At 46.6% G+C, this 19,171-nt stretch overlaps 1 protein-coding gene across 1 annotated transcript; it reads right to left on the minus strand.

The window, feature by feature from the left end:
• Positions 1-234: 234 nt before the first annotated feature.
• Positions 235-8,810, minus strand: LOC135189766 (cytochrome P450 7A1). The gene is made up of 6 exons (XM_064170474.1): positions 8,731-8,810; positions 7,038-7,278; positions 5,195-5,808; positions 3,237-3,367; positions 2,120-2,295; positions 235-1,503 (listed from the first exon to the last, which is right to left on the minus strand). Exons 1-6 carry the CDS (start codon positions 8,808-8,810, stop codon positions 1,204-1,206), a joined length of 1,542 nt encoding a protein of 513 aa, XP_064026544.1. The 3' UTR covers positions 235-1,203.
• Positions 8,811-19,171: the final 10,361 nt, after the last annotated feature.

Genomic DNA, 19,171 nt, shown 5'->3' on the forward strand with positions numbered 1-19,171 from the left:
GCAATATGACAAGAGGTAGCAGTTCACTGAGCATTGCGATCTTGGGCTACCTACTGTGGCAGGGGGGTAGGGCTGGATGATCTCTAGAGGTCCCTTCCAACCTCCACCATGCTGGGATTCTGTGACTCTGTCCATTTGTATCTGCAGTGAAGATATTGACCTTGGGTGATCAAATCTGTGATCATTTGAAGGCACTGAGCCAGCAAGCACTCCAGAGACACCTTTATTTCAGGCAATATCATTTATTTTAAATGATAGAGATAGAAGTTTCTGAAAAGACAGCTATTACAGTCAATGTAATACAAGTTCTGCAGTTTCACTAGAACGTGAACAGTTGTGTAGGTTTTCTTCAAGCTCTTTGTCTAGTTTTTCATAAAACCATAAAGGTATTTCCCCAGGAAACTCTTCCCCCTCCTCGCTGCCCATCTCCCTTTTACACGGCAATCATTTAATTCCATGTGTGGAGAGAACCACATCCCCCAACATTTCCACCATAAAAAAAAGAAGAAGTAATCCATTTTAACTGTAGCTGAACTATTGTGGCCTTCCAGTATCTGAAGAAAGCTGGTGAGGGTCTTTTTAGGATGTTGGGCAGTGATAGGACTGGGGGGATGGATCCAAGCTAGAGGAGGGGAAACTTAGATTAGATGTTAGGAAGAAATTCTTCACCATAAGGGTGCTGAGACACTGGAATAGGTTGCTCAAAGAGCTGGAGGAAGCCTCATGCCTAGAAGTTTTTAAGGCCAGGCTGGATGTGACTCTGGGCAACCTGATCTAGTGGAGTTGGAACTAGATGATCCTTGAGGTCCCTCCCAACCCTGACAGTTCTGTGATTCTGTGAATTTTTAACAATTATTTTGATTAGCTGATGAAGTTCTAACTCTGGGAAAATATTTGCTGAAAGAAAAAAAAAGAACTAAAAAGAGCTTCTGTACACACACAATTCAGAATCTGAACTGGAATGGGTGGTAAAAGGGGAGAGAGATTTGCACCAACCACAGCACATTAAACCTGCTGCAGACTGGTCCCATAGTGGTACTTGTGATGCATTTTCCCATGAGGCTGATGAGTTAACATCTTCATGTGCATCTTCCCCCCCAGACTTGCAACGTTTCACTTGCATATATACATAAAATATATATAAAGGATGTGTTATGTAGTGTCTTTATACAGTCCATAGTTGAAGTGTGCAATACAAAACATTCACAGACATCTCAGTCTGTACCTGAAGTCAATGTCATTGGCTGGTTGCAGAATGCCCAGTCCTGCACGGGACTGATCTAGAGAAGGACACTGCACGGTGCTGTCCACAAGCTCTATCTCAAAATATGAGATCATCACAGTCAAAAACTGTTTAATTTCATGGACAGCAAATAACCTGCCAGGGCACTTGGCAACGCCTGTCCCAAAGGGCATGTAGTAGTACTTGAGCTTGCGGCCGTTGCGGTAGAAGTCAGTCTTCTCTTCTCCCTTCTCGGTGAGAAAGCGATCGTATTTGAATGTCTGCAATGCAAACCAACAAAGGCTTGATGTTTTCATCTTTTTAATGTCTCCAAAACCTTGCTAAGGCCATTAGCACATAAAGTGTAGGCTGGGGAAGAACCTCTAGGAGTGAGCGCTGTACTGTGGCTGCAGCCCCCACAGCGCTGTTTTGGAGACGGTAACCCCTGAGTTCTGCTATGTGGGGCATGATCACGAGGTCTTTGTGGTAATTTGCCTTCTCTGACCTCTTAAAGTAAGCATTGTAACCTGCATCCTTGCTCATATAGCAGAGCAGGAAGATTTCTCATCCTGTGCCTCTGAGAAAACATTCTCCTTATCCTCATCCTCCCTCAACCCCTCCGTGGCGGTGATTGTTCCTCATCGAGGAAGGCAGTAAGTAGGAGGCTGCCTTGGGCTAGCAGCACACTTTCTGGTTACACTAAAAATGTTCTGCAGGTAATGCTTGCCCTGACTTTGTTCTTTTTCTTGCCTATTGTTATGTTTCCAGGTGTAGGAACAGACTGTCCAGAGTACAACAGGAAAGCAGCCGTAGGGGCACCCTGATCAATGCTCTGTGTAAAAGCATGTTAGCTTCTATTGGAGCTCAAGAGTTTAATGTACTTGGGCAGATACTTACCAAGGGATCAGCATAGATTTCTGGATCAAAATGCAAGAGTTGAGGATAAAGAGCCACGATATCATCCCTGCGAATGTTGTAAAACTCATTTTCTAAGTGCAAAGTGAAATCCTCCTTGGCAACTCGGAAAGTCATAGATGCACTCGATAGCCTCATTGCCTCCTTGATGATGCTGTCTGTAGGCAGAGGAAAAGGAAAGATTACCATGGAAATGGTATGTATGTCCTTGGGGGAGGCCATGCATTTGGAACTATTTCAGACCCTGCTTTTGCTAGAGAAGTGTTTTCTAATAGCTTCCTACATGCCTAAGAAAGTATCTTCCTTGTTTCTTTTTAGCATTGTTAACCCTTCTGCAGATAACACCCAGAGCATCATCTGCTTTCCCCTAGAAAAATAAGCCTTAGAGATGAGTCAACAGAGATGAGGCACTTTCAAATATTCTGTTTGAAAGTGAGACACTTTTTCACTCTCAGATAAAGAACAAACCAGTCAAAACTGGAAAACTAACAAGAAGCAGCACAGTGATCAGGATTTCCTGAAGCTGCAAAAGGTGGTCCATAAGAACTACTTCTCACAAAACTTTTACCTGGGTTTTGGGGTTTTTTTTTCAGTATAAGCTGATGGGTTTTTTTCCAGCTACAGTAGCTAAAGGGTGAACATTTCCAAACCTCTCTGTGACGTGGACACTTGATCTAAAGTCACTGCTAAACAAAATAGTGCTTTGAATTAGCCATGGGTGTCCAGTACTGTGTTGTGTAGCTGTGTACCAGTAGGGAGATGTGATTACCCATGAAAAAAACTGCTCTTTATGTCAGTTTTGATACTCAGCGCCACCTGGGCCATTGGAAAGATGATTATGTTGGTTACTGCCAAGAAACAGGCAGGATTTTATTCTAGTGTTTGTCAGCTAATTCACAGAACCATGGAAAGGTTTGAATTGGAAGGGACCTTTCAAATTCATCCGGTCCAGCCTTGCTGCAGTCAGCAAATAGAGCAGGCTGCTCAGAGCCCTGCCTGCTTCCACAATGATTTCACAGCAAGCATTAATGTGCTAACAGGCTGATAGCTGTGCAAATGGTGTGGTGATTTCTGGTGCTTCTGTATGAATTAATCCTACCTAGTACTGGCATATTATCCAGCTGCTTTCGGTTCAAGGAAATACGTTTGCCATCTGGGTTGATCTTCTCTCCAGCGCTTTCCAAAACAGTTTGTATTTCTTTGGTAGCAGCTCTCATTGCTTCTGGATTCCTAAGACCAAAAGAGCAGAAGCAGAACATCATTTTACACTTCAGAATGCTTTAAAAAGTCAGTTTGCCATCAACTTTCTTCTCGACTGAGATTTAGTTTGTTAGGTGACAAATGCAACCTTCTGAAATGAAAATGTTGCAGCAGAATGTTGCAGTTACACTTTGTCATGTCTTGGCACAGGTATGAGAGCTTCAGGGGAAAAAAAAGGAGGAAAAGAACCTCAAGGATTTGATTCTTGGGATGAGAAGTGGGACGGAACTGGTGTGCATAACTCAGGTAAGAAATGGTACTGTCACTACAAAGCAATGCCAAGAATAAGAAAGAAACCAATCAATTGTAGATGAGGAAACAGCCCCTAGAAGAACTCTGATGAAGAGGATTATAGATCAGTTTTATAATGTCACTTATTTTGGATGGTGCCCTATTATCTGGCAATATTCTGAGTCCACACAGCGTCCTTCACTGTCCAGACTTTCTAACAGCTCTGGAATATAAGAGCTGTGGTAAGATGTTTCTAGATAAAAACACAGGATGCAACAGCATCTTCATGAAGGCACAATCAGTCAGGGTGTTAAAAGACTCCAAGGCCAGAAGACCTAAAGCCAAAACATTCTTGGAATGAAAAGCAGTCAAGAACATCAGCACTGGCAGGTGGAAATGAGGGTGGAAGCCACTGGCTAAGTAAAACCATCAGCAATTTGGATGCCTCCCAAAGAGATAGTCAGGCTAAGGTAGATCATACTCCACAGAGGCCCACTCTAAAATGGAAATTAAATGTGATCTGAGCTGTGCACTCCTCTCATCAGAAACAACCTCAGCAGGATCTATTGATGTATAAACTATTTTCTATCAAATATCTGTGAAGGCAGTTATGAAATTCAAGCTCATTTTGCCTGCTCTAGTAAGGTGATCTAAAAAATGTCTGATTATATTTGGAGCATTTCATATAATTCCTGTTCTGACTGCAACTAGCACTTTCAATGCCACATCTTATAGATTTACTCCCAAGAATCATAGAATCAAGCAGGTTGGAAGAGAGCTCCAAGCTCATCCAGTCCAACCTAGCACCCAGCCCTGGCCAATCAGCCAGACCATGGCACTAAGTGCCTCATGCTGGCTTGGCTTCAACACCTCCAGGGGTGGCAACTCCACTACCTCCCTGGGCCATTCCAATGCCAATCACTCTCTCTGCCAACAACTTCCTCCTCACATCCAGCCTATACTTCCCCCAGCACAACTTGAGGCGGTGTCCCCTGCTTCTGTTGCTGGCTGCCTGGCAGAAGAGCCCAACCCCACCTGGCTACAGCCTCCCTTCAGGTAGTTGTAGGCAGCAATGAGCTCTGCCCTGAGCCTCCTCTGCTGCAGGCTGCACACCCCCAGCTCCCTCAGCCTTTCCTCACAGGGCTGTGCTCCAGGCCCCTCCCCAGCCTTGCTGCCCTTCTCTGGACACCTTCCAGTACCTCAACATCTCTCTTGAATTGAGGAGCCCAGAACTAGGCACAGTACTCAAGATGTGGCCTGAGCAGTGTTGAGTGTAGGGCCAAAACAACCTCCTATGTCCCTTGCCCAAAGCTCTCTTCATGAAATGTAGCATTGCCCTGGAGTGCATTTTTTCCCCTAAAACCTCTAGATAATTGCTCTGTGGCACCACTACTTGGTCTCAGACAAGTAAAAGTGGGTTCTGTGGAAGCCCAGACCAGCATGGCACTTCCACTTAACCAGCAAGCTGTTGGAGGTGTCAGGCAGTGGCATTTGCCTGTATTGATCTGGTTCCTGGAAGCCAACAAGCACTTTTCTTATTTGGAAACAAGAAGCATGGGGACTCACTTGAGCAGGTAGAACAAGCTCCAGAAGGTGGCAGGAATGGTGTTGGCCTGCGAGGCCCAGAGCACTGCCACATGGGTCTTCGCTTTTTCCATGTCATCGAAGGTTGAGAGAGTGTCGTTGAGGAACATGCGGAGGGTGACGAGCTGGGAGAGGTTGTCTCTCTTCTGCAGGTTCTTGTGGAGGAGAGCTTCTCCCAGCTTCTCCCGTGCACTGTGGGCACTCTTGAAGAGGTGGATGGGCAGCCCTGCCACGAGGGCTGGGAAGATCCTGTCGAATTCCTTGAAGTTCTCAAGGGCATTTAGGATGTGAGCTCTCTCAGAATCTTGCTTTGGCGATATGTTTTTGTCATTAGTGGTGTCCAGTTCTTTACCAAAAAGTGTTAAAAAGCCAGACTCAAACATCACTTGGCAACAGAATGTGTAAAGTCCTTCTGTCACCCAGGCATGGGACTGGAGCTTCGATGTTCTTGACTGCAGCATGACGTACTGTAGGTTCTCCATCATCGCTTCGATGAGGGCATCTAGGGCATTGCCTTGAAGGGTTCGAATGAAGGTCTGATGGAAATTTTCAGTGGTGTTTCCCTCTGCTGGGTCAATGCTGCCATGCCCAAAAGCCTGTTAAAAAGCAATTGGACCCAGGATAAACAAGGCCTGTCATAACTTTGGGGATAAAGTTTAAGAGAAGGCAGAGCTAAGGACTAACTTCATAGCTTGCTAGAGCTAGAAGCGTTGTTAACGCTAGGACTGATACTTTCTCAGTAAGCAGGTAGGGAGGGAAATGAAAATAGATTCATAGAATCAAGCAGGTTGGAAGAGACCTCCAAGCTCATCCAGGCCAACCTAGCACTCAGCCCTATCCAGCTAGACCATGGCACTAAGTGCCTCATCCAGGCTTTGCTTCAACACCTCCAGGCATGGCAACTCTACCACCTCCCTGGGCAGCCCATTCCAATGCCAGTCACTCTCACTGGCAACAACTTCCTCCTAACATCCAGCCTAGACCTCCCCTGGCACAACTTAAGGCTGTGTCCTCTTGTTCTGTTGCTGGTTGCCTGGCAGCAGAGCCCAGCCCCACCTGGCTACAGCCTCCCTTCAGGTAGTTGTAGATGGCAATGAGGTCTACCCTGAGCCCCCTCTTCTGCAGGCTGCACACCCCCAGCTCCCTCAGCCTCTCCTCACAGGGCTGAGCTCCAGGCCCCTCCCCAGCCTTGCTGCCCTTCTCTGGTCACATTCCAGCATCTCACCATCTCTCTTGAATTGAGTGGTCCAGAACTGGACACAGTATTCAAGGTGTGGCCTGACCAGTGTTGAGCACAGGGGAAGAATAACCTTCCTTGTCCTACTGGCCACATTGCCCCTGATACAGGCCAGGATGCCATTGGCTCTGCTGCCCACCTGGGCTCACTGGTGGCTCATGTTCAGCCTACTATTCAATGTACATGATTACCTACACCTTCATCCAACTCCCACTGACATCAGCAGGAGCCTTTTTGATTACTTCTAGGGGTGTTTGACTGAGCTCCTGCTGTGCTGCATTATTTCTAAAGGCATCAGGAGCACATCATCCATCCTGAAGAAGGTTCCAGCTTCAGCAAGCTGTAGCATCATTTTGCAGATGGTGTTAATTGTAATTCTGCTTCAGCAAACTACTACACTGTTGAACAATCCTAATCAGTGCAAACTTCCTTTCCATTAAGGAAAAGTTTCAGACTAGTAAAAATGCAGAAACCTGACCCCAGTTCTATTTCAAAGGCAGAGATATGCTATCAGGATTAGCAAGGTGCATCTTTCCTGCCAGCAGAGACTTTGCCTGTTAGACCTTAAAGGCATATTTAAAGTGGTACCTTGGCAGAGGTAGCAAAGTGGAACTTCTTCCAGTCCAGGTGTTTGCCCTGGCGTGTCAGCGCGTTGTACGAGAAGGGGTCGGTCAGGAAGTGGATGTATTTCCCTGCTACTCTGCAGGTGAAAATGTGCCCATGCTTCTTCTGCTTTTCCCTGAGGAACTCCAGGGGGTTGGCACCAAACTGCAAGGCACAGCCCAGGTATGGAAGGAAGCCATTTTCAAGTGGTGGCTCACCTTGTCGCCTGCAAAACACAAAGGGAAGCTGTAAGTTTGAGTGTGTATGAAGATCTCTTCTCCTGGGTGCCAGGTAAGATATTGATGCTTGGCTCTTTGTAATGGGAAAAGAAGTGCAAAAAGCCCCCAAACAAATAGTATATTGGCAGAGACTCTTCTACTCTTTAAGCACTAAGTCTGATGTGAGATCTATAGTATGTAAGAACAACCTTCCAGTATTAGAAAAGGATTACAGGAGAGCTTGGGAGGGACTTCCTACAAAGGCATGGAGTGACAAGACAAGGGATAATGGCTTCAGACTGGAAGATGATGGATTTAGATTAGACATTAGGAAGAAATTCTGCCCCATGAGGGTGGTGAAGCACTGGAACCCATCTGTCAGACAAGCTGTGGAGAAGCCTGGCAGTGTTCAAATCCAGGTTGGATACGGCCTTGAGCAACCTGGTCTAGAGAGAGAGAGATGGCTCTGCCCATGGCAGGGCATTTGGAACTAGATAATCTTTAAGATCCCTTCCAAGCCAAGCCATGAATCAATTAATCTATAAATTTCTAGGCAACAGGATCCACAATTCAGTTTGAATCCCAAAGAGAATAGCTTTTTAGTGTAGGAAGGTTGCTCTTATTGCCATATCCCATTTGGACCAGATCCTGCTGAAAACAGTGGGAATGTTACCATGTTCTTGTGTAAGCACAAGAGTCAATTCTTCTGACAGAGTGTTTGTAAGCAAAAGCTTTGGTTAAGAGTATTCTTACATGCCAGTTTTAGTTCTGTGTCAATAAACTTCCCTTTATTGCTTTCCCTCAGGCTGCTAAGATAGCACTTTAGCTTTTCTAATAAATACTTAATGGTTATTATCTGAACTTAACTTTATTTTCACCTTTTTTATTAACCCTTTTAAGGTAACCCAAGAAAACATGAGCTGAAAACCACAAAACTACAACAGGTCAGTCAATATGTCTTGCTCCTGCTGTGAATGTGCCAGTAGGACAAATGCTTTTTAAGGAATATGTATTTGACATGGTGAGGTACATAAATGCTATTTGCATTGCACTGTGTTGCTAGATGTGATAGGCTGATGGCATGAAAACGTTTGTAAGTATGTATTAAACCATCATTAGATACAAGTAGGTATTAGCTGAGATGACAATGCAGGTAAAACTACAGCCCAGTACTTGAGGAAATCAGAGCATGCATATTCAGAGTTTAATTACCTCATTTGCACATAGATTTGTATCTACAGCTGTGCCTAGGCATGACCTCACTGCTATTAAAAAGCCTATGCACACAAATTGTCTTCTGACATCAATCTCAGCAGACCAAACTGGAACGTCGCCCGTGCTGCCATGCATCTGCCCCTCAGACACTCTTCAGGTTAAACTTCTCTTAGTTCTGCACATGGGCTATTTGACAGAAATGAAGGCTAGGTACACTGAGATGCATCTAAAAATAGATGCCTTACCTTCTCCTCCTCCCTAGAAGCAGCCAAAACGCACAGCAGAGTACAGCGACCGCTCCCCAGATCCATGATGCTGCGAACATTACTGGTGATGTCTCAAAACTTCCAAGTGGAGAGCTGATAACTACCAGGATGGCAGGAGAGGTGACTGAGAATGATACAGAATACAGGTGAGCATTTATATACTGTGGGTGCACCCCTGTATCTAATGGCATTCAGTCAACCTAGCAAGCTACTGATTAACCATTTCTGGAGACAGCTTCTTGTGTGTCTGTTCTGACATCTTTCTGCAGAGAGCTTCACTGGATTGATGTAGCCAGTTGCAGGCATGGCCTTGAGCTGATGTTACACATCAGTAGTGGTTCCAAAGTAATCAAAGAGCTGTAATAGCTGATAATTTGAAGGTCTGACAGGTGTGTTTTGATCTATTCTCCAGATTTACCAACTGCAGTTTATAGTTCAAGTTTAGCAATAAATGAAATGGCTACTGAGAGGTGTCCAGAGATTTCAGACTGGGCAAACCTGTGGCTGCAGTTTCTGCTGTCCTTCAGCTGCCAGCCTGCTCACCTTGTTCTCATGGAGTGCCCTGGCTCTGGTGTGGGAGAGGGAATGACTGGGGTTCAAGTACAGGTGAAGGGATGGTGTCCTAGATTGGACATTTTTCATGGAAAGAGTGCTCAGGCACTGGAATGAGCTGCCCAGGGAGGTGGTGGAGTCACCCACCCTGGATGTGTTTGAGGGTCATTTGGATGTGGTGCTTAGGGCTATGGTTTAAGGTAAATCTTGTAGAGTAGGACTCTAGGTTGGCCTTGGTGATCGTGAGGGGCTTTACCAGCCTGCATGCTTCTGTAATCCATGAGGTGTTTAAAAGGGGCTGGATGAAGCACTTAGTGCCATGGTATAGTTAATTAGAGGGGTTAGGTGATAGGTTGGACTTGATGATCTTAGAGGTCTCATTCAACCTGGTTGATTCTGTGATTCTGTAGTTTGAGGCTGCAAGCAGCTTAAGACTGGAGAACAGAAGTGGCTTTTACTCCTTTTAGAGAGTAAGAATGAAAATACTGCAGACTAATTGGGAGTTTAAAGAGAGATTCTATTTGCTAATGCAAATAGGAAAAGGACCTGGGGGTCTGGGTTGATGAAAAGCTTAACATGAGCTGGCAGATGGAGTGCAGCCCAGACAGCCAACCTTGTCCTGGGCTGCAGCAAGGGTAGTGTGGTCAGCAGGGCAAGGAAGGGTATTCTCCCCCTTTACTCTGCAGTCCTGTGTGCAGTTCTGGAGCCCCCAGCACAAGGAGGACATGGAATTGTTTGAGCCAGTCCAGAGGAGGCCACCAAGACACTGAGAGGGCTGCAGCAGCTCTGCTCTGAGGACAGGCTGAGAGAGCTGGGGCTCTGCAGCCTGGAGAAGAGAAGGCTTTGAGGAGACCTATAGTAGCTTTCCAGCACCTGAAGGGGGCCTACAGGAATTCTGTGGAGGGACTATTAACAAGGTCTTGTAATGACAGGACGAGGAGGAATGGGTTTGAACTGGCAGAGGGGAGATTTGAGCTGGATGTTAGGAAGAAGTTGTTTGCAGTGAGGGTGGTGAGACACTGGGACAGGAGGTCCAGGGAGGTTGTGGAGCACAGAATCACAGAATGTCATCTTCAACAATCTTTGATCACATTCTGTGCTTCTGTGCTCCACAACCTCCCTGGAGGTGTTCAAGGCCAGGTTGGATGAGGCCTTGAGTGACCTGTTCTAGTGAGAGGTGTCCCTGCCTATGGCAGGGGGTTGAAACTAATGATCTTTGAGGTCCCTTCCAACCTAAACCATTCTATGACTCTGTGACCCTGGGACCCCTCAGACTATGAGAGGTGGCTGCACAGGTGGACTCGCCCCCTCTAGCAATGATCTGGTAGAAAAGTTAAAAATGGGCTTTCTATACTGCAGAGTGAGAGAGAAGAAAGCAGAATTGGACAACCATAGTGGTTTAGTTTGTCTTTTCCGTTGTCCTTCATCACCTTTCATATTCCCATTAAACCTTTTGCCCTTTATGTTGGTGACTGGCAAGAGTTCAGACTTTGGCTTGCACCTAGCACCTGGCATCAAGCCATCAAGGATGCATCTCAGGTAGCATACAGCAATGTCTCCTTAGTCATTCAGGGCCTCATATGTTTCCAAAAGAGGCAGTGATGGGTTTTAGTCACTTTTGCACCACATTTTGCTGGCGTCCTTACAGCTTTGTGATAAAACAGTAAAGCTTTGGACCTCTTGCTGTCCAAATTGCACACTGCACTGAAGGCAGTGAGCTGCAAACCTGGCAGGTGGGAGTGTTCCTTGATTCATAGAATGGTCTGGGTTGGAAGGGACCTTGAAGATCACCTACTTTCAACTCCCCTAGCTTTGGCAGAGACAACCTCCACTAGACCAGATTGCTCAAAGTCTCATCCAGCCTGGCCTTGAACACCTCCAGGGAAGAAGATATCCATGACCTCCCTGAGCAATCTGTTCCAATATTGCCCTGGCTTCAAACCAAAGCAGACAGTGAGGCACGAGGTAAATCTGTGCACATTCCATTATATTTAGGGCAGTTTTAAAGTCAACCTAATAAAGAAATAAATTCTTTTCACAGCTGTGAGATTGCCTAAAAGCCAACTCCTTTTGTTTGTCAGCTCAAAATCCAGTCCCCCACCCCACTTCCATTTAAGCACAGTTACTTCTTTGGTGTTCCTAGAAAAACTCCTTTTCCATCAGCTGAGCCTAGCCTGTTGTAACAGAAATGCTTTGCATAAGCTATGCTTTCCCCTTTCCTTTTTGATTCCAGTATGGGAAATTTCAGCTCTGAGTGTCATTTTGACAACATCCCATCACTTCCTCATCCTAAACAAGTACAATTTTATTCTGTTTCTGCTTAATTCCTATTGCCTCTGCAGGTCTCAGCCTTTTTGTGTCCAAATCACTGGACAAGAAAGCTGGAAGCTTCTGTCAGTTTAGCCTCTGCCACCTGGCAATTATGTTAACCAGCAACAGGGACCTGTGGCTCCTCATACTTCCATTAGCTGCACCAGGTAGAGCTGCCAGTCCCACTTGATTTTTTTTTCTTTACATGCTTTAGGCACTTGCACTGCAGTGTGATGATGACAGCATTTATAGACAGCTTCTCTGCCACACCAGGAGTGACATCTCATAGAGTCAGAGAGTGGTTTGGGTTGGAAGAGACCTTAGTGCTATAGGCAGGTACACCTTAGAATCATAGAATCAGGCAGGTTGGAAGAGACCTCCAAGCTCAGCCAAGCCAACCTAGCACCCAGCCTTAGCCAATCAACCAGACCATGGCACTAAGTGCCCCAGCCAGGCTTGGCTTCAACACCTCCAGAGGTGGTGACTCCACCACCTCCCTGGGCAGCCCATTCCAATGCCAGTCACTCTCTCTGACAACAACTTCCTCCTAACATCCAGCCTAGACCTCCCCTGCCACAACTTGAGACTCTGTCCCCTCGTTCTATTGCTGGTTGCCTGAGAGAAGAGCCCAACCCCACCTGGCTGCAGCCTCCCTTCAGGGAGCTGCAGGCAGCAATGAGGTCTGCCCTGAGCCTCCTCTGCTGCAGGCTGCACACCCCCAGCTCCCTCAGCCTCTCCTCATAGGGCTGTGCTCCAGGCCCCCTTCCACTAGCCCAGGTTGCTCAAGGTCTCATCCATCCTGGCCTTGAACACCTCTGGACAGGGGGCATCCACAACCTTCCTGGGCAACCTGTTCCAGTGTCTCACTACCCTCACTGGAAAGAATTTCTTCCTAATCTCTAATCTAAACCTCCCCTCTTCCCACTTCACTCCACTCCCTCTCATCCTATCACTAGGAGCCCTTGTAAAAAGTCCCTCCCCATCTGTAGAGCTGCTCCCCATCTTTCTCTTCTCAAACATAGAATCCAGCCAGGGGGTTGGATTAGATCGCCCTCGAGTGATCCCTTCCAACTCAAACGATGCTGTGAATCCTTTGCAGCCAGAAAACTGTTGACAAGTAATTGTGTGTCACCACCTACTGGTAAACCTCTTTGAATGGCACCTGTGCTCTACAGCACTTAGGGAGCTGTGCTGGGCACTGTTGATTTCTCCTTTCTAGACCACAAAAATGGTATTTATTCTGTGGGCCTATGTATTTTTCTTTGTATTCTCACGCAAATAGCAGCTGTGAAAGCTATCATAGGTATATGTAAGGACTTTTGGTCATGCTATGGCCACTGTAGATCTAAGGAGAAATAAAGGCCAACAGGGAACCAGTATTTGGAAACTCCCTAAGTTCCCCTTAATGGTGATTGCAGTGGCTGTTGTGGCCACTTTGGGGCTGAAGATGCCTGCAGAGGTTTGTGGAAAATGATGGAGCTGGATGAACAATGTTAGCTGGAAAGGATCCTGCCTGGGGGTCAGAAATACAGCATCTTCACAGCTTTCCTCTCTCCTGTTTCAGAATTCTCTATCACTTTTCCCTTGGATCTATAGATGAACACAAGGATCATTCTCTGGGACATCCTTGCTGGATTATTGTCTAGGGATGGGAATTTTGCCTGGAACAGTTATATATCAATGTATCTTCTACTGCAGCTCTGAGCTTTGCTGGGCTGTGCAAAAAGCAAAGAACTAAACAGCGTGAGGCACTCAGCTCTGTCACTGAGACACACTTCACTCTTCCAAGGGAGAACACATCCATCCTTCTGGAATTACTTCAGTATTCCATCCTCCCCATCTCTGTGTGCTGCAGTATTTATCAAGAGATGCAAATGAAGAACTGAAAAGTGATTGCCCTTTTGTATTGCAACAGAAATCTGCCAGTCAGATTTCAGTCCTTCTCTGTGACATGTTCCCTCTCATGATGCTATTCCACAGAATCACAGAATCAGACAGGCTTGGAAGGGACCACAAGGAGCAGCCAGTTCCAACCCCCCTGCCATGGGCAGGGGCACCCTACTCTAGATCAGGCTGGCTACAGCCTCATCCAGCCTGGCCTGAAACACCTCCAGCCATGGGGCCTCAACCACCTCCCTGAGCAACCCAGTCCAGGCTCTCACCACTCTCATGCTCAACAACTTCCTCCTCACCTCCAGTCTGAACCTCCCCACCTCCAGCTTTGTTCCATTCCCCCCAGCCCTGGCACTCTCTGACAGCCTAAAAAGTCCCTCCCCAGCTTTTTTAAGCCCCTTTCAGATCCTGGAAGGCCACAAGAAGGTCACCTGGGAGCCTCCTCTTCTCCAGCCTGCACAGCCCCAGCTCTTTCAGTCTGTGCTCATAGCAGAGGTGCTGCAGCCTCTGATTTCCACACAGCCAAAGCTTTTTAGGGACCAATGTGAACAATGTCTTTGCTGTGCGGAAGGAAATTAAAATAAGTCATGGACTTGTCATGGCCATCAAATGAAAGCAGCTTCAAAGTGTGAGTCTGTTCAATTCTCCACATCAGATTAAAAAGAGATGAATCTGAGGCTGCCCAAATGAGCTGCCCAAAGCACAGCCCACCAGATTTCCATGTGAATCAGCCTTCTGCCCAGAGTAAGTCCAATTGCAACTGAATGCAGAGGGCTAATCTGAAAAAACCCTCTCCCTCCGTGCTGATGTTAACAAGTAATTCTGATTTTCCACTCCCAGTGTTGCTCTACTATTGCAATTTTATTGCATTTTGCAGAATTATTGTCACTTTATCCCTTTATTTCTCTGTCTTTTTATATTATCAATCTCTTCCTGCTCTGGCAGCTGGGTTGGACTAGAGGATCTTTTGAGATCCTTTTCAACCCCTAACAGTCTGTGATTCTCTGATTACTTTTTTTTGTTAGTGTAAATAGGCAAAGCCCAGAGATCCTCCTCTTACAGCTCCACTTTGTAGATGAAAGGACTTACACCACAAGGGGAAGTCAAAAAGCCAAAAGCAGAAAGACAAAATAAAAAAGAGGAAACATACACACTGGAAGAAGATGGTAACTTAGGAAGAAGAAACTGAAGGATGGAAGGTGACAGGTTGCAGAGAACAGGAGCTGAGGAAGATGAAGACAAACCATCAGGTAAAAGCCAGAAGCACTGAAAGAGCTAGAAGGTTTACAAACAGGACCAGGTTAATGCTGTTCTTTACAAATGGACAAACATCAGTGCTTCAGCAGCCAGATGATGGCTCAAGACTCTTCTTGTAACTTAAACAGGTTTGGTGTGGTCAGAAGTCAGTGGCAGACTTCCAAAGAAAACCACTCCTGAGCGACAGAAAGCACTTGACTTGCTGAGTCAGTGCAGAGGCAGCTTCCCAGAAGAGCCAGGGCGCTGGGCCAACACTAACACATGCCTTGGGATGAGCATGTGACTGCTTATGCCAATTCAAGTTCCCACAGCAGACTCCCCCAGAATTTTCAGGATGGTCTAAAGACTTCCAGTGGTGACAGATGTGAAAGGGAAATTACAACTGTTCAGCTGTGGTGTTTTGTGATCGAGGAACCGTCTGGCATGGAGGGCAAGGAGGCTCAACAGCAAGAAGCACAGAATCCCAGCATGGTGAGGGTGGAAGGGACCTCTGGAGATCATCTGTTACAACCCCTCTGCTAAAACAGGGTCACAAACAGCACATTGCCCAGGGTCATAATGTCCAGGCAGGTTTGGAATCTCTCCCAAGAGGGAGACTCCACAACTTCTCTAGGCAACCTGATCCAGTGCTATATCCCACTGACAGTCCTCTTCAAATGGAACCTCCTGGATTCCAGTTTGTGCCCATTGCCTCTTATCACTGGCACAACTTAAAAATGTCTCCATCCTCTTGACCCCCACCCATTAGGTACTGATCAGCATAGAGAAGATTCCTGCTGCATTTTCAAATTCAGCTGACTCCAGTAAAGGCAGAACACAGAGCTGTGCTCCACCAGGCCACTTCAGCTATGTATTGTGAGGGCAGGGGACTGCCTGTAGTCCTCTAGTCTGGCTTCATGCTTCATCCAGACCACAAAATGTCACCTAAATCAGAGACTGTAACCTCAGCCTGAACCGGACCACTTCTGATGTGGAGGTATAAAATGTTGAGCTAGAGACACTGGGAGAAAGGCAATAACCCAGAGTCCCAGGGGAAGCAGTTAAACAGCAAAAATAACTGGTACCAGGACATTTATATCTTATTCCCACTCTGCCTACCCAGTCTTTACAGAGTACAGCTTTTTAAACACAGAAACACGTACGTCAGAACTAGGACAGAGCTGTACAGGCTATTTAAGTCCTTTCCAGTGAGGTCTCACTTGTGGATCGGGCACAGGAAGAGAACAGTCACCCCCCTGCCTGCCCACGTAGTGCTCAGATCCTCCCCTTCCTTGGCTTGCTTTCCTGTCTCCTCTCACCTAGGTCTGACTCAGGGTGATGATGTATGAAGGACGTTGTTGTCTGCAGGACCTCTGCTTCATCTCTAGAAAAGGTTTTAAGGTTTCTAAATGAATGAGGGGGAGGGAAGAACATCTTATTGCTCATGTCTTGGACTGGCAGAGTTGGTTGCTGTTCCCCCCTCTGCCTCAGAGCTCTCCTGTGGTGACAAACAAGCCCTCTTGCCAGGCTCTCCACATAGGGTTCCTGTGTTTTCCTCATTTTCCAGTGGCCCAACAGAGGACCCTGAATCTAACTTTCAGAAGTGTTGGGCATACACACCCACCAGTGAAGTCAGGAAGGTGGTGGCTCAACAAAATATCTTCTGTATTCTCACAAACAGGAGACACAAGCTTGTAGAACAGAGAGCTCCCAATAACACATGATGAGAATATTCCATTTAAGTGCCCAAATTCCCTGTGCTCTATCTGGGAAATCAGGGTAGAAAATAAACGAGCAATTGTTTGCACAGCACTGGGACACCAGAGTGTTACTTAGCAGAGATGGTGACCACATCACCATTTCCATCTTTAGAGCAGAGTTTGAATAGCAGGACAGGAAATCAAGCATGAAGCTGCCAAGTGAACAGCAGAGATTTGTACAGTCGCTGAGCAGCAGCCACCCTGTGGGCTGAGGAGGGAACAATGGAAGCAATAAGTTAGAGTGCCCTTAAAAGCCAGGAGCCAAACATACATGAACAGGGAGTCAGAAACACATTGACCCAGGCAGCTTTCATTCCAGAGGCTTCTCATATTAAATACCTTACTGCAGCGAAGCTCCTGTGATGTGATTTCTTCTATATGCCAGGGGCTGATGCTGAAATGTGTTTCCATAAGCAAACTCCACAAATTCTTGTTCACCAAGCCTGGCTGCGTCTCAGCGCAGCTCAGTGCGGTGCAGCTCAGGTACTTAAGCTGCTTTGGGCTGAGTTTGTCCTACAAACACAAATACTACGTCAGGACGCTCGTTTCACCTGGCTCAGAGCAGGACCTGTTCACTCCCTCAAAACCACCTCAGGTACAGGAACACTTCAACACAATTATGCCTCATCCAGCACTGGCAGGGTGCCCTCCTGAAGAGAGTGTTGCTGTTTTGAGTGACCCCTGGTAATGGCTCATTGTTGAATGGGTGGAGAGTTTCCTAAAGACCAAAAGCAGAGCCCCTTTCCAGCTTCAAAGGGGACATGGGATTTTTTAGGAAGCAGCCAAGTATTATGTTGTTAAGATTTGTGCAGCAGCTGAGACCAATACCGGTCAGTAGGCGGCTTCTGTTATGCTCTGAAAATTGGCACAGGGCTAATAAAACAACCACAGCCAGAACAATGGAAAATTACCCCACTCTTGCCCATAGGTGTTCTAATTCCAACGAGCCACATCTGACAACTTGGCCATTTGTTCCACATCTCTCAAACAATGAATGCTCATTTTGCATCTGCAGCTGTTTGTTTGGCTCATGTACCTCTGACACCTTTTTTTTGCTCTACAATCTTGGTGGAGTTCCTAGAAAGATACAGCCAGGCTTTTTCTGCTGGCCTCCTCCAAACTCTGGGGCACAGGTGTGACTCTCTTGTCCCAGGTCCTCAGTGCATGTCACAGAGTGACTGAGGTGTGTGTGAGGTGTGAGCTCTTCCAAGCTTTGGTTTCCCAGGGAAGGAAAAACTGGCAGAGGGGAGATTCAAACTGGATGTTAGGAAGAAGTTCTTTATGGTGAGGGTGGTGAGACACTGGCATAGGTTGCCCAGAGAGGTTGTGGATGCTCCCTCCCTGGAGGTGTTCAAGGCCAGATTGGATGGGGCCGTGAGTGACCTGTTCTAGTGGGAGGTGTCCCTGCCTATGGCAGGGTAGGGTGGAACTGGATGAGCTTTGAGGTCGCTTCCAACCTAAACTGTTCTATGATTCTACTCTATGAAACAAGGCTGTGCTGGGAGCCGGAATTGCCTTTGGTGATTCTATGGTTCTATGATTCTATGGTCTGTGTGATAGAAGGATGAGGACCCTGAGACGTGCCTCATTGCACAGATGTGACATGACCATTTTCCAGCAGTTATGTTTATGGTTTGCCATCTTTTCTTCCTGCACTGAAATGAACAATAACTTTAAGAAAGCTTTCCATTACAGCAAGGTTAATCTTTCCTTGTCCAAAAGCTGTTCTCCAGCAAGAAGAGCGAGCCTCATACTGCTCTTTGAAATCCTTATTGAAATTGTGTTTCCTGATATGCTTGGAGATGAAGAGGATAGGATTCATTTTTGTTACCAAGGTAGATTGTAGATTCATGGAAGGGACCTTAGAGATTACCCAGTTCTAACCCCGCTGCCATGGGCAGGGACACCTCCCACTAGAGCAGGTGGCTCAAGGCCTCATCCAACCTGGCCTTGAATGCTTCCAGCTAGCGAGAATCCATAACCTCCCTGGGCAACCTGTGCCAGTGTCTTCCCACCCTCACTGGAAAGAATTTCTTTCCAATATCCTGTCTAAATCCACCCTCCTCAATCTGTACTCCAGAGGGACATGGTATCAGAGCTACTGCCTGTAAGTTGGATGTTGTTCTTAGATCACTCAGTGGTAGCAGTGCACATGCAGTATGCCCAACAAGGAGCAGACTATGTGGAGCCAAGTGTTTGGGCTAGGATATTTTCATAAGGGAATTGGATATACAAAGTTCTCTTTCACTTGCACTTATACTAAAAAATCACTTTTGGCTACACAAGAAGTTTAGCACTTCAAAAGCTGGATTAAACCAGAGATAGACTCCTCCATCCCTCCTGGCCCAGAAGGAGTTTTGTGAACTCATACCCTAAGCCCAAATTTGCACTTCCAACAGATTTGATGATCTGTAGTTGTGTGACTCAGTAGCTGATGGTTCAGGCGCTGGCACGCAGGAATGTGTGACTGATTGCTGGATACCGAAACAGAGCCTTGCGAGCGACCAGAGAGAACCTGTTCCTCTGTGTTCAGCACTGCTGTGGCTGCTTCCTCGATCCTGTGCATCCCTGTGGTGCTCAGCAGTGATGCTGGGACTGGAGAGGATGAAGACATTTACAAGGACTGGAAAAGATGCACTGCAGCAGAATCTCTGCTTAGCTTAACTGAG

Source organism: Pogoniulus pusillus, chromosome 34, assembly GCF_015220805.1.
Source record: "Pogoniulus pusillus isolate bPogPus1 chromosome 34, bPogPus1.pri, whole genome shotgun sequence".
Lineage (NCBI taxonomy): Eukaryota > Metazoa > Chordata > Aves > Piciformes > Lybiidae > Pogoniulus > Pogoniulus pusillus.